We start from the raw sequence: 24828 nt of genomic DNA, 5'->3' as shown, positions 1-24828 counted from the left end.
GATTTGTAAACACAGAAATATGTAGTTCCATACTATGACTTTATTAGTACTTAATTGAAAGAGCTACAATCACTAGATTAGGTTTAATAAGAGCGAGATTCTGGGTTTGAATTGGTAATGCTGAATCCAAATAAAGTTAAATGGCCATAAAGATGTTAATTAGTGAGCATTCACTTATTCCTTACAAGCAGTTCCTCACACTGGGAAGGGAAGTAATTGACAAATGCAGGAGCGAGTACATTGTCAGGATTGGAAAAAAGTGCAATACTCTGCTTCCAAAACATCAAATGGTGGTGCAGTGACTGTTCTTCTGCACAAGGAAAGGCATTTAACCTGAGGATTTTGGGCTTTGATGAATGGAGCTGACTGGCAATGAAGGAAAAGTGTAATAATGTATACATTTGTGGATATTTGCATACCCCTTGCAAGTAGTTCCTCACCCTAGAAAAGCAGGTAAATGTGACCATGTCAAAAGCAGGAGTGAGTGCATTGTCATTATTGGAAAGTGGATACATCATGCAGGTAGAGATGCGGTGGGAAATACTTCTCCACAAGTAAAATATATTTTACCTGTAAAATTTAAATTAATGTGCAATAGCACCTTTGCATCACATTTAGGCATGCAGAATGTTCACCCTCCAAACCCATATATGCAAAGGATTTGGGTACTCCAGGAAGTGTACAATTGCCATATATTTGGTGAGAAATTATGCACTACTGATATTTGAACCTCATCACCAATTGCAGAAGGCTGTAATTACTCTGATGGGAAACTTCAAATATTTTAGCCGCGAAAACAATTTTACAGAACATTTTAGCACAACATGAAGGATGCCTGGCAGATGCAATTATTTTTATTTATTCCTTTTGATTTGTGTCTTTAATTTGTGAGTTCAACAATAAACGTTGATTGAATTAGTGACAAGAAGCAGATAGTTTGCACATAATCCTTAACTCCTCATTTAAATGACCCTGAGTGTTATCAGGCAATTTGTATCAAGACAATTTGAGATCCAGTAAAGCTATTGAAACTATCTCTTATTTTGCAACCAATACATTAAGCTTGCCTTTTTGCTCAAATACTTTAACTTTAAAATTAAGGATTTTATTAAAAAATGATAGTGGGAATTGTGCAAGAGGAACGAAGGATTGCTGCCCACTCTTGTGCAACAAAACCTATATTTCTATGTGAGGCAGTGCTTTGTAAATTTCTCTGGTGAAAAACCTTTATGTACAAAGGGGCAGATTTACAAGCCCCTCGCAACACTTTTGCACCACTGTTGCCTCGCCGGCATCAAATATGCGGTGAATTTACAACATGAAGCCTCGTAAAAGTGACACAGTGAAATCTTCAAGATTTCACTGCGTCATTTTTCGGATGCCACTGCGTCAAAACCTTACGCCTGCTTGAAGCAGACATAAGAAGTGATACAATGTAGTGAGAATAGGCCTCAAAATGCATTGCTGGAAATCCTCGCACCATGTTGTGCCCTATTGTACGTACGGCACAAGGGATTCTCAGGGTGGAGCAAGGAAAGTGACGCATCTCTAAAGATGTGTCACTTTCTTGTAAATCCGCCCCAGAATATTTAAGGAGTCGGCTCCATAGATCAGCTCAATGCTTTTGGCTTTCTGGGGCACATAGTAAACGTCACTCTAAGGAAATTGTGGTGCTACTTACGGTTCATGTCAATATATTGAAAGGTGCTAAATACATTTGTAATATACAGATTATACAATAAATATTGCTCCATTGTGCCTCATGACGAGCTGGGCTCGTCATAAGCATGGATAGGGTTAACTAGCATTTGTTAGCAACAATTTCACTTTCTTATTCACAGCCAAGAAACTCTGACAGCTGACCATATTTGTCAGTAACCAAAAGATTCAAAAATGCATCAAAACCTGCACAAAGTGACACAATGGATGAAACAATACATTTACAATTGAATGCTCCCTCCAAAAGATACATGTTACTAAGCATGCTAAGGAAAAAGACTTGACAAAGGAACTGAACAGCAACCATTACTTTATAAAGTGTGATACACGCATTGTTCTCTTGATAAACATAGAGGGAGATAACAGTTTTGCTTATGTGTATCTAATGATATTACTGAGGTATTTTCAGAAATTGGTGGAGTGAGATTAAAGGCCTGGTTTAGATCTTTGCAGATGGGATTCTCTCTCACAAACGTGACGGTTATACTGTCTGCCGTATTACATGTGCATTATATCCTATGGCACTTACAATGCGGCAGACGGGATATCCGCCACATTTGTGACAGAGTATTCCATCTGTCAAGATCTAAATCAGGCCCTATGGGGCAGATTTACAAGCCTCTTGCGCCTCTTTTACGCCGCCGTTGCGTCACTTTTGTGACGCAGCGGCGGAGCAAAAGATGCACCATGGTGCGGGGTATTTACAACGTGACGCATCTCTGAGATGCGTCACGTTGTAAAGCCCTGTGTCATAAGGAGGTGTTCCGGCGGAGGGGGGGGGCGTTCCGGGCAGGAACGCCTCCCAAAAGTGGCTGAGTGAAATCTACAAGATTTCCCTCAGTCACATTTAGGCCAATGCTGCGTCAAAACCCTGCGCCTGCTTGAAGCAGGCGTAAGCCTTGACGCAGCATTGGAAGAATAGGCCCCCCAGAGCATTGCTGGAGCTGCGTCGGGCTTGCGAGGCAACTCCAGCAATGCGCCGCCTTTACGGCACAGATGCATGACGCATCTGTGCAGTTTTTGCCCCCTGCGGCGCACCATGTGTGGCAGAGCTGCGGCGCACAATTACTGGTGCATCCCTGCTAATTCGCAGGGATGCGCCAGTAATTGTAAATCTGCCCCTTAATTTTTTATGAACAATGCATATTCAGAAATAATATTACCAAAGCACACAAGTAAATCAGTAATGAGATTTAAATCTAACAAACAAAAGTAGGATTACAATTTTCACTGCTGTGGCACGCAAACTCTATTAAAGTAATGGCGGTAGCAGGCAGGATTGTGGATTATCATCCAAAATGATCAATTAGAGCATTTAATTTCAAAGATGAAGAGGACCACGTAAAGTAGTGAAGGAGAGGACAGCTGAAATAGAGAGGCTCTTATTAGGAAAAACTGCATATTCCTTAGATTGTTAAATATGACAACCACAGTGGAATTTCATGATGGACATTTCATTAGTAAAATATAAGCAACAGTGTAAACCACATTAAGAGTGTTACCAAATGGAATGGTGTGTAATTGTGTTTGCTGTGTGCTTGGTTACCGCTTTGCCTCATTTGCGCTTTGGTTATTTCATTGTGCTGCTTTTAACATTGTTAGCGCGTTTGCCTATAGCGCTCCGCTGTGCTCCCCCCTCCGCCTCCATTTTGTTTGTTGTTGTCGTCCTCGTGTGCCCGCCCCGCCTCCCAGCTGAACCGCCCTCCCACTGACCAGAAATAGCGCTCCTCTCCCTGAAGACGCCGTGACTCGCTCCTCCTCACGGGCTGAGTGGTCGCTCCCAGTGTCCCTTGCAGACATCTGGTATCGTAGCGCTGCATTACTTTGTAAAACTTGCATTTCATTTCGCCTGCTGTGTGCTTAGTTACCGCTTTGCCTCATTTGCGCTTTGGTTATTTCATTGTGCTGCTTTTGACATTGTTAGCGCGTTTGCCTATAGCGCTCCGCTGTGCTCCCCCCTCCGCCTCCATTTTGTTTGTTGTTGTCGTCCTCGTGTGCCCGCCCCGCCTCCCAGCTGAGCCGCCCTCCCACTGACCAGAAATAGCGCTCCTCTCCCTGAAGACGCCGTGACTCGCTCCTCCTCACGGGCTGAGTGGTCGCTCCCAGTGTCCCTTGCAGACATCTGGTATCGTAGCGCTGCATTACTTTGTAAAACTTGCATTTCATTTCGCCTGCTGTGTGCTTGGTTACCGCTTTGCCTCATTTGCGCTTTGGTTATTTCATTGTGCTGCTTTTAACATTGTTAGCGCGTTTGCCTATAGCGCTCCGCTGTGCTCCCCCCTCCGCCTCCATTTTGTTTGTTGTTGTCGTCCTCGTGTGCCCGCCCCGCCTCCCAGCTGAGCCGCCCTCCCACTGACCAGAAATAGCGCTCCTCTCCCTGAAGACGCCGTGACTCGCTCCTCCTCACGGGCTGAGTGGTCGCTCCCAGTGTCCCTTGCAGACATCTGGTATCGTAGCGCTGCATTACTTTGTAAAACTTGCATTTCATTTCGCCTGCTGTGTGCTTGGTTACCGCTTTGCCTCATTTGCGCTTTGGTTATTTCATTGTGCTGCTTTTAACATTGTTAGCGCGTTTGCCTATAGCGCTCCGCTGTACTCCCCCCTCCGCCTCCATTTTGTTTGTTGTTGTCGTCCTCGTGTGCCCGCCCCGCCTCCCAGCTGAGCCGCCCTCCCACTGACCAGAAATAGCGCTCCTCTCCCTGAAGACGCCGTGACTCGCTCCTCCTCACGGGCTGAGTGGTCGCTCCCAGTGTCCCTTGCAGACATCTGGTATCGTAGCGCTGCATTACTTTGTAAAACTTGCATTTCATTTCGCCTGCTGTGTGCTTGGTTACCGCTTTGCCTCATTTGCGCTTTGGTTATTTCATTGTGCTGCTTTTAACATTGTTAGCGCGTTTGCCTATAGCGCTCCGCTGTACTCCCCCCTCCGCCTCCATTTTGTTTGTTGTTGTCGTCCTCGTGTGCCCGCCCCGCCTCCCAGCTGAGCCGCCCTCCCACTGACCAGAAATAGCGCTCCTCTCCCTGAAGACGCCGTGACTCGCTCCTCCTCACGGGCTGAGTGGTCGCTCCCAGTGTCCCTTGCAGACATCTGGTATCGTAGCGCTGCATTACTTTGTAAAACTTGCATTTCATTTCGCCTGCTGTGTGCTTGGTTACCGCTTTGCCTCATTTGCGCTTTGGTTATTTCATTGTGCTGCTTTTAACATTGTTAGCGCGTTTGCCTATAGCGCTCCGCTGTGCTCCCCCCTCCGCCTCCATTTTGTTTGTTATTGTCGTCCTCGTGTGCCCGCCCCGCCTCCCAGCTGAGCCGCCCTCCCACTGACCAGAAATAGCGCTCCTCTCCCTGAAGACGCCGTGACTCGCTCCTCCTCACGGGCTGAGTGGTCGCTCCCAGTGTCCCTTGCAGACATCTGGTATCGTAGCGCTGCATTACTTTGTAAAACTTGCATTTCATTTCGCCTGCTGTGTGCTTGGTTACCGCTTTGCCTCATTTGCGCTTTGGTTATTTCATTGTGCTGCTTTTAACATTGTTAGCGCGTTTGCCTATAGCGCTCCGCTGTGCTCCCCCCTCCGCCTCCATTTTGTTTGTTGTTGTCGTCCTCGTGTGCCCGCCCCGCCTCCCAGCTGAGCCGCCCTCGCCCCTCCCCCTCCACTATCCATATATGACAGTTCTTCCCGCGCAGCGTTCACGCGCATCATTCGCGCCCAATCCGCGCCAAAGGTGCGCCAAAGGTAAGCCCGTCTACGCCCGTCCGCGCCTGGACCGCGCCCAGCGCCAGACCCCCTGCCCCTCGCGCTGCCCAGCCCTCCCGCATTACCTACGATGCCACCACCCTCCTAGCCCTCAACCCCGGTCGTGCCCCCAACTGCGCCCTAGCCGCTCCTGGACACACCCATGGACCCTTTTCCTGCAATTCCTGCAAATTCATCGGTACCGTCACCACCTCCGCTACGCTCACACCTCAGATTCCCGACCCCAATCACCTACAATGCATCCTGCTCAACACCCGATCGGTCCACAGGCACGCCATTGACCTATGGAATCTACTAGACACCATCTCTCCAGACGTCGCCTTCCTAACAGAAACATGGATGAACGCTTCCTCCGCCCCAGACATCACCATTGCCATCCCAGAAGACTATAAGATCATTCGCAAGGACCGTACCGGCCACACAGGAGGAGGAATCGCTATCGTCCATAAAAAATCAATCCACATCTCAACCAGCTCTGACGTCAATCTCGCCAACTCTGAACACCTTCACTTCCAGATCCACATCGACCCCAAGACCACACTCAGAGGCACCCTCCTTTACAGACCACCAGGACCCCGCGCAAAATTCAGTGAAGACATCACGGACTTCATCACTCCACACGCGCTCCCCTCCAAAGAGTACATCCTTCTGGGAGACCTCAACTTTCACCTTGAAAAGAACAACGACCGCAACACCACCACCCTCTTGGACAACCTCGCCAACCTCGGACTTAAACAACTGGTCACCTCCCCCACCCACATAGCAGGTCATACTCTCGACCCTATCTTCACCTCCAGCAATCACATCAATCAATGAAATTTGTAAAGCGCGCTACATACCCGTAGGGTCTCAAGGCGCTGGGGGGGGGGGTGCCGCTACTGCTCGAACAGCCAGGTCTTCAGCTTCTTCCTGAAGGAGAGGCGGTCTTGGGTCAGGCGCAGGTCGGGAGGGAGGGAGTTCCAGGTCTTGGCAGCCAGGTAGGAGAAGGACCATCCTCCTGTAGTCGCTCTTCGGATGCGGGGGACGGCGGCGAGGGCGTGGTTGGCTGATCGGAGGTGGCGTTTGGGAGCGTAGAAGTTGACTCGGCTGTTGAGGTAGCTCGGGCCTTGGTCGTGTAGGGCTTTGTGTGCGTGGGTGAGGAGGCGGAAGGTGATTCTTTTGCTGACGGGGAGCCAGTGAAGGTCTCTCAGATGTCCGGAAATGTGACTGGTTCGTGGGATGTCGAGGATGAGTCTGGCTGAGGCGTTCTGGATCCGCTGGAGTCTCTTCTGGAGCTTGGCGGTGGTACCAGCGTAGAGGGCGTTGCCGTAGTCCAGTCGGCTGGTGACGAGGGCCTGGGTGACGGTCTTCCTGGTCTCAGTGGGGATCCACCAGAAGATCTTCCATAGCATGCGTAGGATGTTGAAGCACGCCGAGGAGACGTTGTTGACTTGCCTGGTCATGGAGAGGGAGGAGTCCAGGATGAAGCCCAGGTTGCGTGCATGGTCTGTCGGTTTGGGTGCGGTGCCCAGGGCGGGAGGCCACCAGGAGTCGTCCCAGGCGGAGGGTGAGGGGCCCTTCAGCCACACTACGGCTCTCCTTTGGACTGACCACAGCTGCGTTCACTTTACCTACAACAAGCCGAAACCCATCAACCACCCCCAACCAACTCTGCAAAGAAACTGGAACAAAATCACCATCGACCAGATCTCCTCATCGCTCCTTCTAAACACCCCAGCCCACTCTTCTAACCCAGACCAAGCCGCCACCAACTTCACCCTTTGGTTATCCAACAGCGCCGACATCCTAGCACCACTGAAAAAACGTCAAAGCAAACCTGGCAGCAAGAAGGCCTCATGGTTCAACGTTGATCTTAAGAAGTCCAAGAAACTCTGCCGCTCCCTTGAAAAGGCCTGGAAAAAAGACCCAACCACTAGCACCAAGGACGCCTTCAAAAACGCCACCCGCATACACCACCAACTAATCCCAAAGGCCAAGAAAACAGCATTCAAGGATCGACTAGACAACAACGCCCACAACAGCAAGGAACTTTTCAACATCGTCAAGGAATTTACCAACCCCTCGGCCAACTCCAACGACATCACCCCCTCTCAAGCCCTCTGCGACTCCCTGGCTTTATTCTTCCACAACAAAATTGCAGACATCCACAACAGCTTCGACAACCAACCCGGAGACCAACCCACCCAACCATATGCTGAACATTCACCCCCCTTGAACACCCTTAACGACTGGAACCCAATCTCCACTGAGGACACCATCCGCCTGATGAACTCCATCCACTCAGGATCCCCCACAGATCCATGTCCTCACCACATCTTTAACAAAGCAGACTCCATTATTGCACCGCACCTCCGAGACGTCATCAACTGCTCCTTCAACTCCGCCACCTTCCCGGAAAGCTGGAAACACGCTGAACTCAGCGCCCTTCTGAAAAAACCCACAGCGGACCCTACCGAACTCAAAAATTACCGCCCCATCTCGCTCCTTCCTTCCCCGGCCAAAGTCATCGAGAAAGCTGTCAACAACCAGCTCGCCGCTTTCCTCGAAGCCAACAAATCCCTCGACTCCTCACAGTCTGGCTTCCGAGCAAAACACAGCACTGAGACCGCCCTCATCGCAGCAACAGATGACATTCGAACTCTACTGGACAATGGAGACACAGTCGCCCTCATCCTCCTCGACCTCTCTGCAGCCTTCGACACAGTCTGCCACAGCACCCTTTTACAACGCCTCAGAAACATCGGAATACAAGGAAAAGCACTTGAATGGATCACCTCGTTCCTCACCGATAGAACCCAGAGAGTCCGCCTTCCACCATTCAAGTCCGAGGCCACTGAAGTCATCTGTGGCGTACCACAAGGATCCTCACTCAGTCCCACCCTCTTCAACGTATACATGAGCCCCCTCGCGGCCATCGCCCGCCAACACAACCTCAACATCATCTCCTACGCGGATGACACTCAACTGATCCTTTCACTCACCAATGACCCCAGCACTGCCAAAACTAGCCTACACGAAGGAATGAAAGAAGTTGCAGAATGGATGAAACATAGCCGTCTGAAACTGAACTCAGATAAAACAGAAGTCCTCATCTTAGGTACATCCCCCTCTGCATGGGACGACTCTTGGTGGCCGGAAGCCCTTGGAAAAGCACTCATCCCGACAGACCACGCACGGAACCTAGGCGTTATCCTGGATTCTTCACTTTCAATGAACAGACAAGTCAGCGCCGTCTCCTCATCCTGCTTCAACATTCTTCGCATGCTCAAAAAAACATTTCGCTGGATCCCCACCGAAACCAGAAAAACAGTCACCCATGCTCTGGTCACGAGCCGACTGGACTACGGAAACACCCTCTACGCAGGTACTACCGCTAAACTCCAGAAAAAACTCCAACGAATCCAAAACGCCTCAGCCAGGATCCTATTAGACATCCCGCGCAACGAACACATCTCTGGTCACCTGACAAACCTCCACTGGCTACCCGTCAATAAGAGGATCACTTTCCGACTTCTAACCCACGCACACAAAGCACTTTACGAAATCGGACCAGAATGCCTCAACTCACGACTGTCCTTCTACACCCCCTCTCGCCAACTACGATCTTCCAGCCAAGCCCTCGCCACTGTACCTCACATCAACAAGACCACCATGGGAGGTAGATCCTTCTCATACCTGGCAGCTAAAACATGGAACTCACTTCCCACTTAACTTCGCCTTACCCAGAACCACCTAGCATTCAGAAAGCAACTTAAAACGTGGATATTTGACAAGTAATCCTCCTCCCCTCCCTAAGCGCCTTGAGACCCTCTGGGTATGTAGTGCGCTATATAAATTCTTTGACTTGACTTGACTTGACTTGATACTTTTCATTGTAGTGTAGTTCCTAGTTTCCCACTAGGCCCTGCACATTGGAATAACATAAACAGTAGTATCGACGTGGAACTGCGGATATTCCAGGCCTCCACTGACTATGCTAAACTTAATTGGGTGTGTTACCAACTAGCTCGGAGGTCACTGGAAACTTTCTTCTCTGCATAGGAAGTGATCAGCTTCCTTGGCACAGACAAGAAGGGATTCAGCTTTCCAACAACCGTGCAACATGACAACTTTGCTCCTCAGATCAAGAGTCAATCTCTAGGGTCGTGTGAAACAATAGACATGTATTTCACTCAGTCAGTTTAGTGCAGTTTACTTTCACGAGATGTAGAGAATAGAGAGACGGGCGTTTGTCAATAAAAGGTTAACATTTATTGAACAGTCTTTCTTCTCGTACAAGAGAAATGTATTGCTACAATTGCAAGACTTGTTATGATAAAAAGTACGTACAGTAAGATAAGGATTGCGAAATAATACTGTAAAAGCATTGATATGGTTTCTTAGCCATACAATGGTTTAAAAGTAATAAAACATATATACATTCATATATACATTAGGCTAACATACTCAACTGGTGCTTCTAACTACGCCTACCCCAGTGTGCCTGACCTAAGCCTAACACGTGGAAGGGGAGTAAGTAAGTAGCTTTAAGTTAAGTTGGTTTTGCCAAGGTTTGCTTCAAGAATTCTCATCTAAGGGTTTAGTCAACACCATACCTCTGAATAGAATGATGGAGGTTTGGTATCTCCTTCAGGGGGCACTCAATATCCCAGTCACCCGCGAGGGCAGACCGGAAACGCTGGAGCTGGATTTCTCTGCAGGAGAAAGGCAGCGGGTCTCTTCAGCGCGTCGGGAGGAGGAGGCGGGGGACAGCGTCCGCGGCAGCTGGAATCTGCTGGGCTCTTCGTAGAGGGACGGCTGTTCAGCTCCTAAGCGTACTGCACCATCGTTCGCGCTTTAGCAGCGATAATGGAATCAGTAGCTTCACCACCAAGGGACAGCAGCAGCGTACTGCCTGCAGCAGCAATGGGATGCACACAGGGTGCACGGCAGCTTACAGCAGCACGATAGCTTTCAGCTCACAGCTCACATTGCTTAAGGCAACGTTGGTAATATTTATACCTGACAGGTGCCGGGTTTGACGCAAGTTTGCTGGACATAAGACGTCAATTAAAGATGTCACTAGGAAGTGATAGCTATCAGTTGCTCATTAGAGTTCCATTACTAATCAAAACACAGCAAGCGGGGATTTCCAGGTTTGCTGAGTTTTTATCTTGTTGAAGAACTCGGAGTGTTAATCTAGGAATATCAGATAGTGACTTCTGCTCTGTCATTGCACTAATTGGTTGCAAAGGAAGTGGCAGAGAACTATGCTGGAATGTGGCTCTGTTCGTGTGAGGCCAGAGATGACTTTCTGAAAATCGCACTTGAACGGTTATGCCAATATAGGGAATAAATGGATTTATAGCCGAATAGGGGCATAAGGTCACAGTATCGATCAGGAACCTAGATAAACACGCAACATCATCACTTCATTGTTTAGATGGGTTTTTATTTTTAAAACAATATTGGTTAAGACGCAGCAAAGCATTCAGGTATCCTACACAAAAAAAGGTTTCAAACTTACCAGAAATCCTCCAGTTTTCGCATTTCTGATTAAGGTCAAGCCAAGATTCATTTCCTCTTTTATCTCAGTAGCATTAGCAATATGCATTGTAGCTGAAAAAATACAAGACAATAAATGTTTAGAATTATTATGTTAGAATACTATCTTTACATAAGCACAACATCAAGGGAAAAAAAAGCTCTTAAGTAATACTGCCTAAAACTATTGATGTTTACAAAAGTCAAGAATGTGCAGCAGTGGCCAGTCAGCAACTTGATGCAATCGAGCAAGGACACCAAACTGGATATATTGTCTTCTATGTGAAAGAGTTTAAAGGAGATAGAAATGAAACCCTCTAAAGGAAAGACGGTCAATTTTCCAGTAGTACAGACAAGAAGACGGTTACCCTGTTGTGAATGCAAAACAACAGGTAGAGAAACTGAATTGGCAGCAAGTTGCACTATTAAGAGCTGTTCTAAAAACTAGTGTGTGGCTTATTATTATTATTATTATTATTATTATTGCATTTATTGAGCGCACAGCTACCCGGAGGTTTCCCGGCGCTTGCCTTGGGAACCCATCCTGGCTTTTCCCTGTGAGATAGCCCCTACAGGGCATCCCCAAGGTGAAAGCCAGGCATCCCGCCGCAGGGGGGCCGTTGTGGAGATTAAGCAAGCTTAATGCCCAGAGTTGCAGAGTGAGAACCCATGATTAGAGCAGGCACCGAAGCGAGAATTATCGAGTCCGTGGACATTTGAGCTCAAGACCCTGCCGCGTCGGGAATTGAACCCTGGTCCCGGGTCTGACCTCAGCTTCCGGGTCTGCCTGCTCTACACCGTGAGCCACACTTCTCCACATTAAAAACAATTAGCTGGATAAGTCTGCTCACCTAAATACCATTGCCAGGGTGAAAACTGGCAATGGTATTTAGGTGCATGGCAAGAGCATGGCACGACAAAGGATTGCCCCGCGTTGCCTATTCTTTTTGCTTTGGCTATGGATTTCCTGACATGTCACTTTAGAAATTACAGAAAAACAATAGGATTAGAAATGCCAGGTACTAGATAAATTATCTCATGATATGTGCATAAAGTGCTCCTTCACATTAAAAATCCACCTGAACAACTACAAGCAACCAAAGGATGCTTGAAAAGTTTGGCTCAATCACAGGACTAAAGTAAACAGCGAGAAATCGAGCCATGTCCCACTCCATAAAGAAACAATAGAAGAGCACAACCGAGTTTATATATCTAGGCATTCATACCTACCATACAGAGGCAGACCTACAGTGGGCAATATAGGGAAAGTGATGGGTGTTATCACAAATCGAATATGATTCTGTTCTACACCGCCCTTACCACAAATGGGTAGGACAGCAATATCCCTTGGTTTCTCTATTACTTTGCACAATTAACTGGTGATACCGTCTAGATCACCATTCAGAAAACTAAATTACTAACTGTGAGAAAGTGCCATCTTTCTTGCATTGGTAAGCCCCCACTTTTTCCTGAACTGCTGATGTGCTTTGACTGAGTGTGCCCTGGGTTCCTGCCAACCAGGTACCCAGGGCCTGTGTTCCTTCCCTAAAATTATGCTGAAACACAAGACCCAATTGGCAACTCTGGCCACCTTTCAGCCCCTAGTAAATGGTACCCTAGGTACCCATGGCATGGTGACCAGAGAAGACCCCTGAGGGCTGCAGCACTTATTATGCCACCCTCAGGGGCCCTGTACCCTGGCACCCACACACTGCCTTTGCAGGCTGAGTGCCTAAGTACAGAACTAAAACAAGAGTCGACATGGCACACACCCCCTGTGTGCCATGCCCACAGAACCCACTGCCCTGGCATACTTCAGTCACCCCTCTAGCTGGGTGCCCTATGCCAGAGATGAGGGCACAGGTGCATGAGCCCTGTGCTCCTACAGTACCCAGGGCCATTCCTGGGCACTGTAAGTGCAGTGATGCCATTAAGAGTATATGGTGCTGGGAGGTTGTCATTATGAACTCCCCAGCACCATAATGACTACACTGAAGACTACCAAAGTTTGGTACCAAACTTTTCAGCACATTAAGCCCGCACTGATGCCAGTGTGAGATATAATGTAAAATGCACCAGAGGGCTCAAATCTTAAAGATGCCCTCCCAAAACCCGAACCTACAATCCACGTCTCGGCTGAGTGGCTGCAGAGGCTGCCACACAGCAGACATGTTGCTGGACACCTGGGTGGAGAGCCCCCCACTCTCCTGGGCCTGCAACAATGCACATCCTGGGCAAGGTGCTTGGTCTCCCCCCCAGGATGGGCAGGAGAAGCTTCAAAGGCATGCCGCCTCTGAGAGCTTCTCCAGAACATATTCTGTACCCAGCAAGTGGCCCACACCAGTTCTAACCCCCACTCTGACGGGATGACTGGCGGAAAAAACTACGTCAGGAAGGGGGGAGGGGTGCCAACCTTTGCCAACTCCACCCCTCAGGTGGAAGAGGCAAGGTAAAGCACGACCCCGGGCTCCAGCCATCTTGTAGATGGGGAGCCCTGCCCAATCCCAGCTAGGCTCCTGCCCCCCTCCCACAGGAGAGGAGCAGGCTTGGGGGTGTACTCACCCCAGGACAGGGACCCATTGGTCCCTGTCCTTGCCCTACCTGTAACGCCCCTAAATTTAGTATTTAGGGGCTCCCTGAACCTACCTTCTTCAGATCCCGATACCAAAAAGAAGATCAAGAAGAAGAAGACCCACCATGCAGCTGCTAACAACAGTACAACAACAACTGACTTGGCCCCAGCCCTACCGGCCTGTTGATCCTGGAACCTGATCCTGCCTAAAACACGGTGACTCCTGCCGACAGCAACCTTGGGACACACAGAGGACCTGCCTGCCATGACCCTCTTGAAGATTGGGACTCCCATCAGCAGAGGCTCTGCTGCAACAAACCCCCTGGTGCCAGCCAGGAAGCTCCGTACCAGCCAACTCTGCACCCGCTGAGCCCAGGCCGGGCCCAACCGAACCAAGACCATGAGGACGTCCCCCTGGTGACTGGGACCCAAAGTCCAGTGGCTAAGACCCTCCGCGACGAACCAGCCAACGCCTGCAGACTCAGAACCAGGGGCCACCCCAACCGCGACCAGCCGAGGGTAAGCTTTTCCGACACCCAAAGACACCCCTGCACCCGGCGCCCTACAGCCCCTGAAAATATTCACATAAAATCAGCCAAAGTCCGAATTCCGAAGTACTCCCCTGTAATCAGGGGAGAAGCCAGTACTGTACCTTTAAGCCCAGTACTGAACTAGTAATCTTTATTTTCTCCATAGGAAATGATTGTCTGCTTTTCTATGAAATTTCTTTTAAGTGTCTACTTTTAAAAACTTGAAATATTCTTTAAAAAGTCACACGAAATACTGAAACGCAATTACCGACCTGTTTTGAGTTAAGACCCCAGTGCTAGCCCTAGGAGACAAGTGCTGGGTTACAAAAGTAACGCGATCGTACTTTACCTGCAACCTGAATTTTCTCCCATTGAATAACATAGTCAGATTTCCATTGAAAAGTTTCTAAGTGTGAACTTTTAAAACAGCTTTATATTCATGAAAATTCACTACAGTAACTAAAACGTTTCTGCTAATCTGGTTTCAGCTTAGACTTAGACTTTCTTTCTCCAGTTTCAGAAACATCAGCAATTCACTTTAACTACTCGGAAAAAACCTCACTTCCACCTCCTAAACAAGGCTAGGCCAGAGGCATCCAAAATGGATCATACATGCCTTTGTTACGCTGACTCACTGATACACATGATACGCCTGCCATGCAGGCCACATGCACAAACACACACAGCATACACTTGAGAAGTTAGGATAAGGATCTCGGTTAGTGCATAGAAATGGACCTTTACTCAAGTAGGCCTCCATTCTAGTGACAGAAATGAAAAGGTCTAGTCACAACTATTGATTTACAAAACATGATATGCTGCCACCACTGTTCCATGTACTAAACATATGACAGGATTGTAATCACCTGTCAGTGGAATATCCCCATTTGTGTGCCCCTCAAGGTCATGTGATAGGTCCAGTACTTCACACAGGTCAAGGAGCCACCCTAGGTATCTGCACCTACACTGTATTAGTGTGAGGCTAGAGTCCAAGATTTAAAAACTGGATATCAGATGCAAGCAGTAGGGCACACAGGGCAGGGAAACACATGTGTACACCATGCAGGGGATACTCGTGACCCAACACATTACCATCACTCCCTTCAACACAAGAGTTTCAGTTCAAAATTGTATCTGGCCCACCCACTCTGTACTGGGAGGAGATCATGAGAACTATGAGGTAGCTGCTATGTAGAGTGTTGGAAGTGTACTCCATTTTATCTCAAGTACGTAATATAAAACTCAATATACTGTATGCAACCTTCTTTCCCAGACATATGTATTTAACATATACTTTACATGCGTAATACAAATATGACAACTATGCTGTATTAATTATTTACAGATAACATTAGTTGTAGGGTACAAGTAACAAAACAATTTTAGTTTCCATCAACCTTTACGGACAAGGAACTCCTTTGTGACTTGCGATGCTCATTGAGCAAGTAGTATGTCCTTATTTCCATACACTATTTGCTTACTGGATCAAGAGTCATGATTATCATATGAGGCACCTAAACGTGTAAACCTTACAGTTGATGCTTCTAATTTAGAAATCCTAATTAGGAGAAAAGTAATATCTGCAGGAGCTGTAAATTCTCAGGTGGAACCATTCTGTTTGAATAAGTGTGGTAAAGGGGATAGATAACAAGATTAAAACAGTGTGATATGGAGCATGCACAAGAATTATGCACACTTGCAACCCTGTTAGTGTCACAGTGTCACTTTGCAGTTAGAGTGCCACAAAATATTCATTTCTACAAAAAGTATATGTAATTATGTTGCTTTGAAAACATAATGTAATATTCTGAGTGGAGAACTATCTGAAAAAATAAATAGTTCAAATTGTGTTCTTATACAAACTACAATCAAGCTGATTTTCCATATTTTAAATACTCTGGTTTATGCTTATGCTAAACTTGGCATGCTCCAGTAAACTAATGCCTGGAGTAGCGGCTGAAGGAGATTTAGCTGATCTGTGCCTGCAAAAAGGCTAATAAATACTAAAATAAAAGTCAGAAATCTAACACAGGGTGCGAAATGAACTCAAAGCTTTTCTGTGAATAAGAATCTTCTTGAGAAGGTTTTACCCATCGGAATTTACCAGTAGGTTCCACCTCTGTTATCAGACACAAGGTATGGAGAATGTTTTGTGAATCACACCTGGATATTGAGGAGCCAGGAGAAAGACACAAATTGTCCAACATTTTGTTAATTGGCCTTAATTGTTAGCTTTGCGAGCTTAGTCCAAACTGTTCAGTAGTACTGCTGTAAATGCTGGTTTACAGACCACCAGGCCCTGTGGGTTTCTTCCTGGAAGATCTGCAGACAGCTGTCTCTGAGTTGGTGTTGTCTACACAGCACTGCATACTGGCAGGTGACTTCAACTTTCACCTTGACGCGGCGGACGACCCGGACGCGATTAAACTGCTGGATATTACATCCCCGCTGCGTCTCATGCCGTTCGTGTCTGGGCCAACACATGAGAAGGGGCATACCCTGGATCAGGTGTTTTCGTCTGTCCCGATTATGGAGGTCGAAACCCTGCCGGTGCTCTGGACGGATCACAGGTTGATCAGTTTCTCTGTGCTAGAGAGCGCGCGGCTGGACAACAGCGCCCCGATGCTGCCTAGAACGGCCTCGAGAGCGTTGCATAGAATTACGCCCGACATGCTGGAGCAGGCGCTTGTGGATCACCCATGCCATCTCTCGGGTGACGTGGAAAGTGACACCGAGACTCTGCAGCTTTGGCTCACTGATAGGCTGAACGATCTTGCCCCTAGGGCAGCCCCCAGGTCCACGGCGACACGGCAATCTGCACCGTGGTTTACCGAGGCGCTTCGTGTGGCCCGCAGCCAGTGTAAGGTGGCCGAGAGGACCTGGCGCCTTCTGTATGATGGGGAGGCTAAACTTGCCTATAGGGCGGCGGTGAAGGCCTATCATCGGGACATCCTGGGAGCTAAGAGGGAATATTTGGCGAGGAGGATCGAGGCATCTGCGAACTCCTGCAAGGAGATCTTCACCATTGTGAAGGAGTTTACGACCCCCAGCTCCCATTCGCCCCCACTAGTTTCTCAGGACGTGTGGGTATGTGATCTTGCCGGTTTCTTTACCAATAAGATCAAGGCGATTCAGGCCTCCTTCGTGGAGGGACCGGAGGATGGAAGTGGCGTCACCGGGGCGGGCTGCGGACCTCCGCACACGCCTGTGGCGGTGTTGTCTGATTTCCCTGTTGTTTCCAGTGATGCGTCCAGGCTGCTGCTGGCCAATCTTAAATCTGGCTCGCCACTTGACCCCTGCCCCGCCAAATTCTTGGCTGGGGTGGCGGCTGTGGTGAACCCGTTGGTCAACCCCATCCTCAATGCCTCCTTGAGGGAGGGGAGGGTCCCTAGCTCTTGGAAAAGAGCGATGATGATCCCCCTCCTGAAAAAACCGGGTCTTGACGCCGAGGCTTTGGCCAATTATAGGCCAATTTCACTTCTTCCGGCTCTAGCGAAGATTACTGAAAAACACGTCCACGGCGTCCTGTCGAGCTTTCTGGAAGCTAACAATCTGCTCCACCCGTCCCAATCCGGTTTCCGTCCTAATTTTAGTACGGAAACGGCTTTGTTGGAGGTCACTGAGATCATCAGGGAGACCTTGGATGCCGGCGGTAGGGCCATGTTGGTCATGTTAGACTTGTCGGCGGCTTTCGACACCGTCCCCCATAAGGCGCTTCTAGCTAGGCTTTATGACATCGGCCTTAGGGGGACGGTGCTCAAATGGTTCACATCTTTCCTTGAAGGCCGCCGCCAGACGGTCTGGGTTTCCCAGAGTTCTGCCGAGATGCCGCCACTGGGAGTTGGGGTTCCACAGGGCTCTGTGTTGAGCCCCACGTTGTTTAACATCTTTATGTCCCCTCTGGTGGCCGTGGTGGAGGCATATGGGGCCCAGATCGTCTCCTACGCCGACGATACGCAACTCCTCTTCACTTGCGGTAAAGACCAGGAGTTTGATGGAGAGAGAATTCAGGACTGTCTTGTAGTGGTCTTCGACTGGTTCCAGCGGAACAGTCTGAGGGCCAATTCAAGTAAGTCTGAGGTTCTATTCTTTGGTTGCGTCGCCGATCCGGAGTGGCAGCAGTGGTGGCCGTCCGACATGAGTCCTCCTGCACAGTCTTCCTTGGTGGCGAAAAATCTGGGTGTCAAGCTAGACAACCAGCTGTCGCTGAGAACACACATTCTTGGTCTGGCTGGCACCTGTTACGGAATTCTGAAAATGCTCCGTAAATTCCTGCCCCTACTGTCTGAGGAGCACAGGCGGATCACTGTGCAGGCTCTTGTTGGATCAAGGCTTGACTACGCTAATGCCCTCTTTCTCGGCCTCCCTGACTATCTGGTTCAGCGCCTACAGGTGGTGAAGAACTCCGCCGCCCGGGCTATTTTCGGCCTGCGTAGACGAGCCCGAGCCTCTGGGCTGTTACAGACTCTACATTGGCTGCCCATCCGGAAGCGGATTCAGTTCAAATCCCTGACGTTGATGCACAAGGCCTTGTTTGGATCAGGGGCCGGATATTTGCGGCAGAGACTGGCCTTCTATCGACCAGTCCGTTCCTTGCGCTCGGAATCCCTTTATAAAGCGGTGGTTCCGCGGTTGAGGAAGGCCTGTGCGGGAGGGCGCTCTTTCAGCTGTAAAGCTCCCCAGCTGTGGAACTCGCTTCCTCTCTCGCTCCGCAGCACTGCCAATCTGCTCCAGTTCAGGAAGAGCCTGAAGACCTGGCTTTTTAATCTTTAGGCTGTTTCTATTGTTTCTTTTTGTCTTCTTATTTTGTTCTTGCTGTGTTGTGTTATTTTTACTCTGAGTTGCAGGTGGAAAGCGCCGGGACACTCTTTTAGAGTAGCCGTGCACTATACAAAAGCACCATAACATAACATAACATAACAAATGTACAATGTTATCAAGATTTGATTAGCCACATTGCTAAAGCTGTTGACTAGTAAGAATAACTTACCTGGCAAGTTCAGCTTTTCACATGTGGATATTTGTGAATTAAAAGGACATTTGTAAATATCACCCATTCTGTTAGTGGGATAACCACTCCATGGAGAACCAACCAAGAGCCTGAAACAAAAAGCACCAGTTAAACAATAACTCATATTTTCATACGCTACATTTATTGAATTTATCTCATTACATGTATTTGTCTTACATTAATAATCATTTAGACCAACTATAAGAGGCAGACATGGTTTGTTATTAGTATGAAACTAGTATACAACATTTGCTATGGGCATTGGTGCTGGTGCAGAGAGTTCATGTTGTATGGTTTGTAGTGGTGGTTTAAGAGTGCAAAAGGAAAGAGTACTATGCTTGTAAGGTGTCAGACTTTTTACCCAGCAAATTTAGTTGCAGTGACAACCAAGCATTATCAAAAGGTGCAAGTACTGGTGTGCCCCATTACCTAAGGCACTGGGTTAATGTAGATGAGCAGCAAAGAACAACCTGAAAGAAATTACTGCAGACTTGAGTTGAAGTATAATAAAACACAGTTGTCACTATTATAATTAAGCTGCGACTCACTAGCGAATATATGATGTTACAACGCAAACAATTACAATGCATGCTTTTACAATGCAGTTTTTTACATTGCAACTACAATTATATTGCATGATTTTACAACGCATGCCATTACAAACCATTTTTTAAAACTCCTATTACAACGCATTCCATTACACTGCATACCATTACAACGCATAATACTTCTAGGGCAACAGTAGGGTAAATGTTGGATAGTGTAGGGGTAAAAATTACTGTTCCCACTCCAGTGAGTGCAACAGTAGGGTAAGTGTTGGATAGTGTAGGGTTAAAAATTACTATTCCCATGTACCTCAATTACATACCCACCGTTAAACTAAAATATCTCCATTACATACCTTATAATGCGTTGTAATGGAATGTGTTGTAATTGTATGCGTTGTAATGGCATGCGTTGTAGTAACATGTGTTGTAATGGCGTGCGATGTAAAGGGAGTTGCGTTGTAACAGTTGCGTTGTAAAGGTAGTGCGTTGTAATGACTGCATTGTAATGGATGTTTCCCCTTACTAGCCAGCATTGCTGTGAATGCACAACACTTTGATGATTACTTAAAATATATAAATGCATTTAGAGTAAAAATGGAAATGAAAAGTGCACACCACACAATAAAATAGTAAAGCAACACAATACAGGTACGAAACCAGTGACCCCCGCTGTGAACACCTCATTACTTTAGTGATCACTAAATGATCTTTGGCACAAGAACACTCCTGAAAACGAGAAAAGACAGCACAATAGCAATGCAGCCCATGTAACAATGGAATGTTTCGTACAAATGCTCACAAACATGGTGTTTGTGTTTTGTAACCAATCGTGATCACAACAATTTAAAATGGATAATCAGAATCCTCCTGCCAAAATAGTAATAAAAATTGGGTGCCAGATCTAGTACGATGTCACACAATACAGCGCAGCAACTAAAGAAAGTAAGAGCAGCACAGCACCATTTCTACTAAGATGTTGAGCTGTTCTCTCTCCCTGCGCTGGTGCACTTTTGGCAGCCATGCACTAACATAGAAACACTTCCGCAATAGTGCAAGTGAGTCTGTGTGTTCTAAAGCATAGTTTTTTCACTAGACAAGGTATCTTCCATGATATAAATTAAGTGTCAAGGCTTTTCTCACTTTGAATGTTTCTGTACAACACACCTACCTGCAAAGTAGGAAAATTGAGGAGAAATTAAAACATTTCTTCTAGTTTGGCCTGCCTCGAGGAGACATAGGATTTTAGAGCCTCTCACTGTCTACCATTCGTTGTAGATAGGGATTTGCATCAAAAAAACATCTGTGGTTGCAATTTGAAATCTCATGCTGCACCCATGGAGCACCCCCTTTGCTACAAAGTAACGCAATGAAGCGCAAAACAGATTTTCATCAGATAATAAATCCCACCTTAACACTTTGCGTCAGGTTTGCATTAAAAAAAAGTAGCTCAAACTCGATACAAAGCGTTAGTAAATCTAAGCTTGCAAACCTTTACAACTTACAATCCTTCTCATCACAAACACTGGAACCAAGCTGAAAGAAAAGAGTGAAAATAGCAGTTGAAAATGTGATGTATTAGTAAGTTTCAAAAGGAATGAGTAGTGTCTTGGAGTTAAGGAATGTGATAACTTGTAGTCGCAATAGGGACCTATCCTCAATTTAAGGTACATGCAGCCTGATTCATGAAGTAAAATTGCGCCCGCAATCGCTGCGAAAATGCAAATGCGGGCGCAATTTCGGTAATCGGCATTCAACATCAAAATAGCGAATTCGCAAACACAGAATTGCGAATTCGCTAATATATTCGCAGAATCCCGGCAGGTGAGCATTAGCGAATCGGAAATTGCGACACACCACGGATTCTGCGAAAATAATAGCGAAATCGCTATATAATCGCAATCGGTATTCAAGAAAAATCGCTATTAGCGAAAAACCCAAAAATCGCTATTTGCACCGCGCAAAATAAGGACAACTCAAAGCAGGTGGTAACCATAAAAGCCATGCAAAAAAAACTTTAAAAAAACCGTTGTCCTATCACCAACAGGTTCTGGCCTGACCAATCACACATAAGGACCATCATCATCAGCAGCATTAGGAGTCCCACAATGCCAGGAATGTACATGGTGGTGAGGCGTTGAAGGCTAGAGCGATTAGCACGGAGGAGACGCAGGATCCAGGACAGGATATTCCGCCAGCGGGTCACCTTGCTGGGCCAAACCAGAGAGCAGATATATGCTAAATACAGGCTGAATGGGGAAATGATAATGCAGCTAATACAGGACCTTGACCCCCTGATGCAGCACCCAACAAGCCGTACCAATGCGGTGCCTACACATGTGCAGGTATTGTGTAGCCTGCACCTCCTGGCCTCCGGGAGTTTCCAGGGGATAGTAGCGGCTGCTGGGGGGATATCCCAGCCCACCATGTCACGCTGCCTCCACACTTTTGTTGACGCCATGCTCACCCAGCTACACCGTCACATCAAAATCCCCGCCAGCCAACAGGAATTGGACATGACCAAGCTACAATTCTACAATGTAGCCCATTTTCCACATGTGCTCGGATGCATAGACTGTACCCACGTCGCCATCTGCCCATCAGCTGCCATGGAGTATATGTTCCGCAATAGAAAGTCCTACCACTCCCTCAACATCCAGATGGTCTGCAATGCTAAGACATACATCACTGACATTGTCGCACAGTACCCAGGGAGTACCCATGACTCCTTCATTTTCCGGCACAGCGGCCTCCACACACGACTGGTCAGGGGAGAGTTTGGGGAAGGACACCTACTTGGTAAGTACACTTAGTTGAAAATGTCACATTGCTAAGATGTAACAGCGCAGCACAGGCAATCACCCTCTGCTCCTCTCATTCAGGTGACAGTGGCTACGCCCTCCGTGAATACCTCCTGACCCCATACCTCAACCCTGCTACACCCCAGCAACGGCGCTACAATATTGCACACATACGGACAAGGAATTGCATAGAAAGGACATTTGGCCTGCTCAAGAGCAGGTTCCACATACTGCACAAGACAGGTGGGGCCATGTATTACAGTACTGAAATGTGCTGCCGCATTGTGGCTGTCTGCGCAATACTACATAACATTGCAACCAAGCGCCGGATACCTGTTGACATCTCTGGCAGTGAATCTGAGGGGGACAACCGGCCACCTGCACATGCGCGCCATGCACATGGGGAGAACCCAGCAGAAGGGCACAGACGTCGCAACCACATCACAGTGAACAGTTTCTAGTACAACCTCTTCCATCACCCCACAAATCAACAATGCATGCAAAATGTAATGATGACACAACGCTAATGTGTGTAGCAAAATAAATGTATTTGTTCAATTCACAAAAATAAAAATAAGGTTCCAGTCCAAATAACTACAACAAACAGTATTACAGCATACTGCTGTGTATCACAACATGGCAGGCTTAACGTCAGCCTGTGCCAATGATAGTCTGAAGTTCTCAGGTGCGCCTACTGCGCGTTGCGCCCAAGCGCCTCTGAGGGGCATCCTCCTCCGGGGCTTCAGGCCCTGGCGTGGGCCTGGTGCTGCGGCTGTGTGGTGGGATCTGTGAGGCAGAGTGAGAGCTGACGCTGGACGCCCCCTCACTAGCATCATCACCCCCCACAGTGGATGGTATTGCTGGAGGGTGAAGTGCAAGGACGGCCGTGGTGAGGTGCTCCAGCACCCTAGTCATGTCCTCACTGCACTGTACTAGTTGGTGCTGCTGGGTCAGGGAGCGCCGCGCCAACAGAGAAGTAGCATTTGCTGCTACATAACTTGCCCTGCTGTATGAGGCCAGCCGGCTCATAAGTTGGCGGTGGCGGCGGCGTGCTGCACTGCGCTGTCGACATGGCAGCGGTGTTGGCCTCCATGGCTGCAGCCATGCGGGCCATTCCCTCACTGTTAGACGGACCGGGAGGGTCGGCCGAGGACTAGGGGAGAGGTCTCCGGGGAGAGCCGTCTCCAGTGATCGTACAGACGAGTAACTTCCCCCCCACAGACGTACACCACACAAGGATAAGGTTTAACGTTCTTTATAAGTAATCTTTAGGTACGAGAAGATGGTACAAGGAGGTCTGGACTCAGGGGTCCCCTCGATTCTAGTCTCTTGGATGGGACAGGGGGTAGCGGGACAGTCTGGTTACCAATCTGGTAGATGCGATGATATGATGAATAGCTCACAATCCTCGAGCTCGGCGTTCTAGATGGACGGGCCGCGGCAGCACCAGCAGGTCCCGAGATGATCGTAGGTAGCGACGGTCCGCGGCGGCGCCAGCAGGTCCCGGGGAAGGTGGTAAGGACAACGGTCCGCGGCAGCGCCAGCAGGTCCCGACGAGGATGGAGGATGCGGAAGGTTGCGGCAGCGCCGGCAGGCAGGACAATAGTTCACCAGGCGAGGCTACGGCAGCGCCAGTAGTCCGTCAAGGATGAGTTCTTCTCGGTGTCTCTCGACTCCAGGATACAACTGCCTTCCTGCTCTGGAGCGGCCCCAGTTATAGGTCTGGCGCCCTTTGATGTCCGGACCCTCGCTCTTGGAGGTCGGGAGGTCCGGGATGAGGGAGTCCAGACACCCAGCAGGGGGGTGGAGCCAGCGCCCGGGGAGGCTGGGGGCGATCGGCACCTGGCGGGGGAGAGCCCTTGACACTTCTTTCTCCCATTGACCTGCCAAGTGGTCCGTTCACCTCCTGGGTGGATGGTGGTGCCGGGATGTCGGGGCCTGGCCAGGCCGGGGGTTAGGGTCGAGCTGAGGCCACGCGGCCTCGTGGTACAGTGTCCAAGATGGCGGCAGGGTCGGGCAATGGAGCTGGTAGTGGCTCGGCCCCATGATACGGAGATGTCCGGGGTCCGGAGTCCCGTAGGAGACGGGGTGCGGGTCGCTTCTGTGGGTAACACCTGGAGGGCCGGGGCTCGGGCCCTGTCATGCGGGGAGGGAGCAAGCCCTTCACGTGGCCTGTCCAACATGCGTCCCCCCCAGCTGAAGGCGGGGAGAGTCACCCATCCTCTTGGGGACTCTCCTCGTCGAGGCGGAAAAAGCGTGACAGGCCATCCGCGTTGGCGTGGTCCTGGCCAGGTCGGTGTTCCACAGTGAAGTCCATCCCCTGCAGGGAGATGGACCATCGCAATAGTTTGGGATTTTCCCCCCGCATCTGCAT

The 24828-nt window shown here is 48.6% G+C and overlaps 1 protein-coding gene across 2 annotated transcripts in view; it reads right to left on the bottom strand.

The window, feature by feature from the left end:
- ITGA2 (integrin subunit alpha 2) overlaps positions 1 to 24828 on the bottom strand; it is a 616173-nt gene that overhangs the window by 291211 nt on the left and 300134 nt on the right. For both annotated transcript variants that reach the window (XM_086960619.1, XM_086960620.1), the window contains exons 3-4: positions 19088 to 19197; positions 10979 to 11070 (exon numbers count right to left, since the gene is read on the bottom strand). In XM_086960619.1, coding sequence (XP_086816745.1) covers positions 10979 to 11070; positions 19088 to 19197 — 202 coding nt within the window. The remainder of the gene's footprint in view (positions 1 to 10978; positions 11071 to 19087; positions 19198 to 24828) is intronic.

The sequence above is a fragment of the Lissotriton vulgaris genome, chromosome 3_1 (genome assembly GCF_964263255.1).
Source record: "Lissotriton vulgaris chromosome 3_1, aLisVul1.2, whole genome shotgun sequence".
Lineage (NCBI taxonomy): Eukaryota > Metazoa > Chordata > Amphibia > Caudata > Salamandridae > Lissotriton > Lissotriton vulgaris.
The sequence above is the reverse complement of the archived record's forward strand: the minus strand, read 5'-3'. Positions and strand labels throughout refer to the sequence as shown.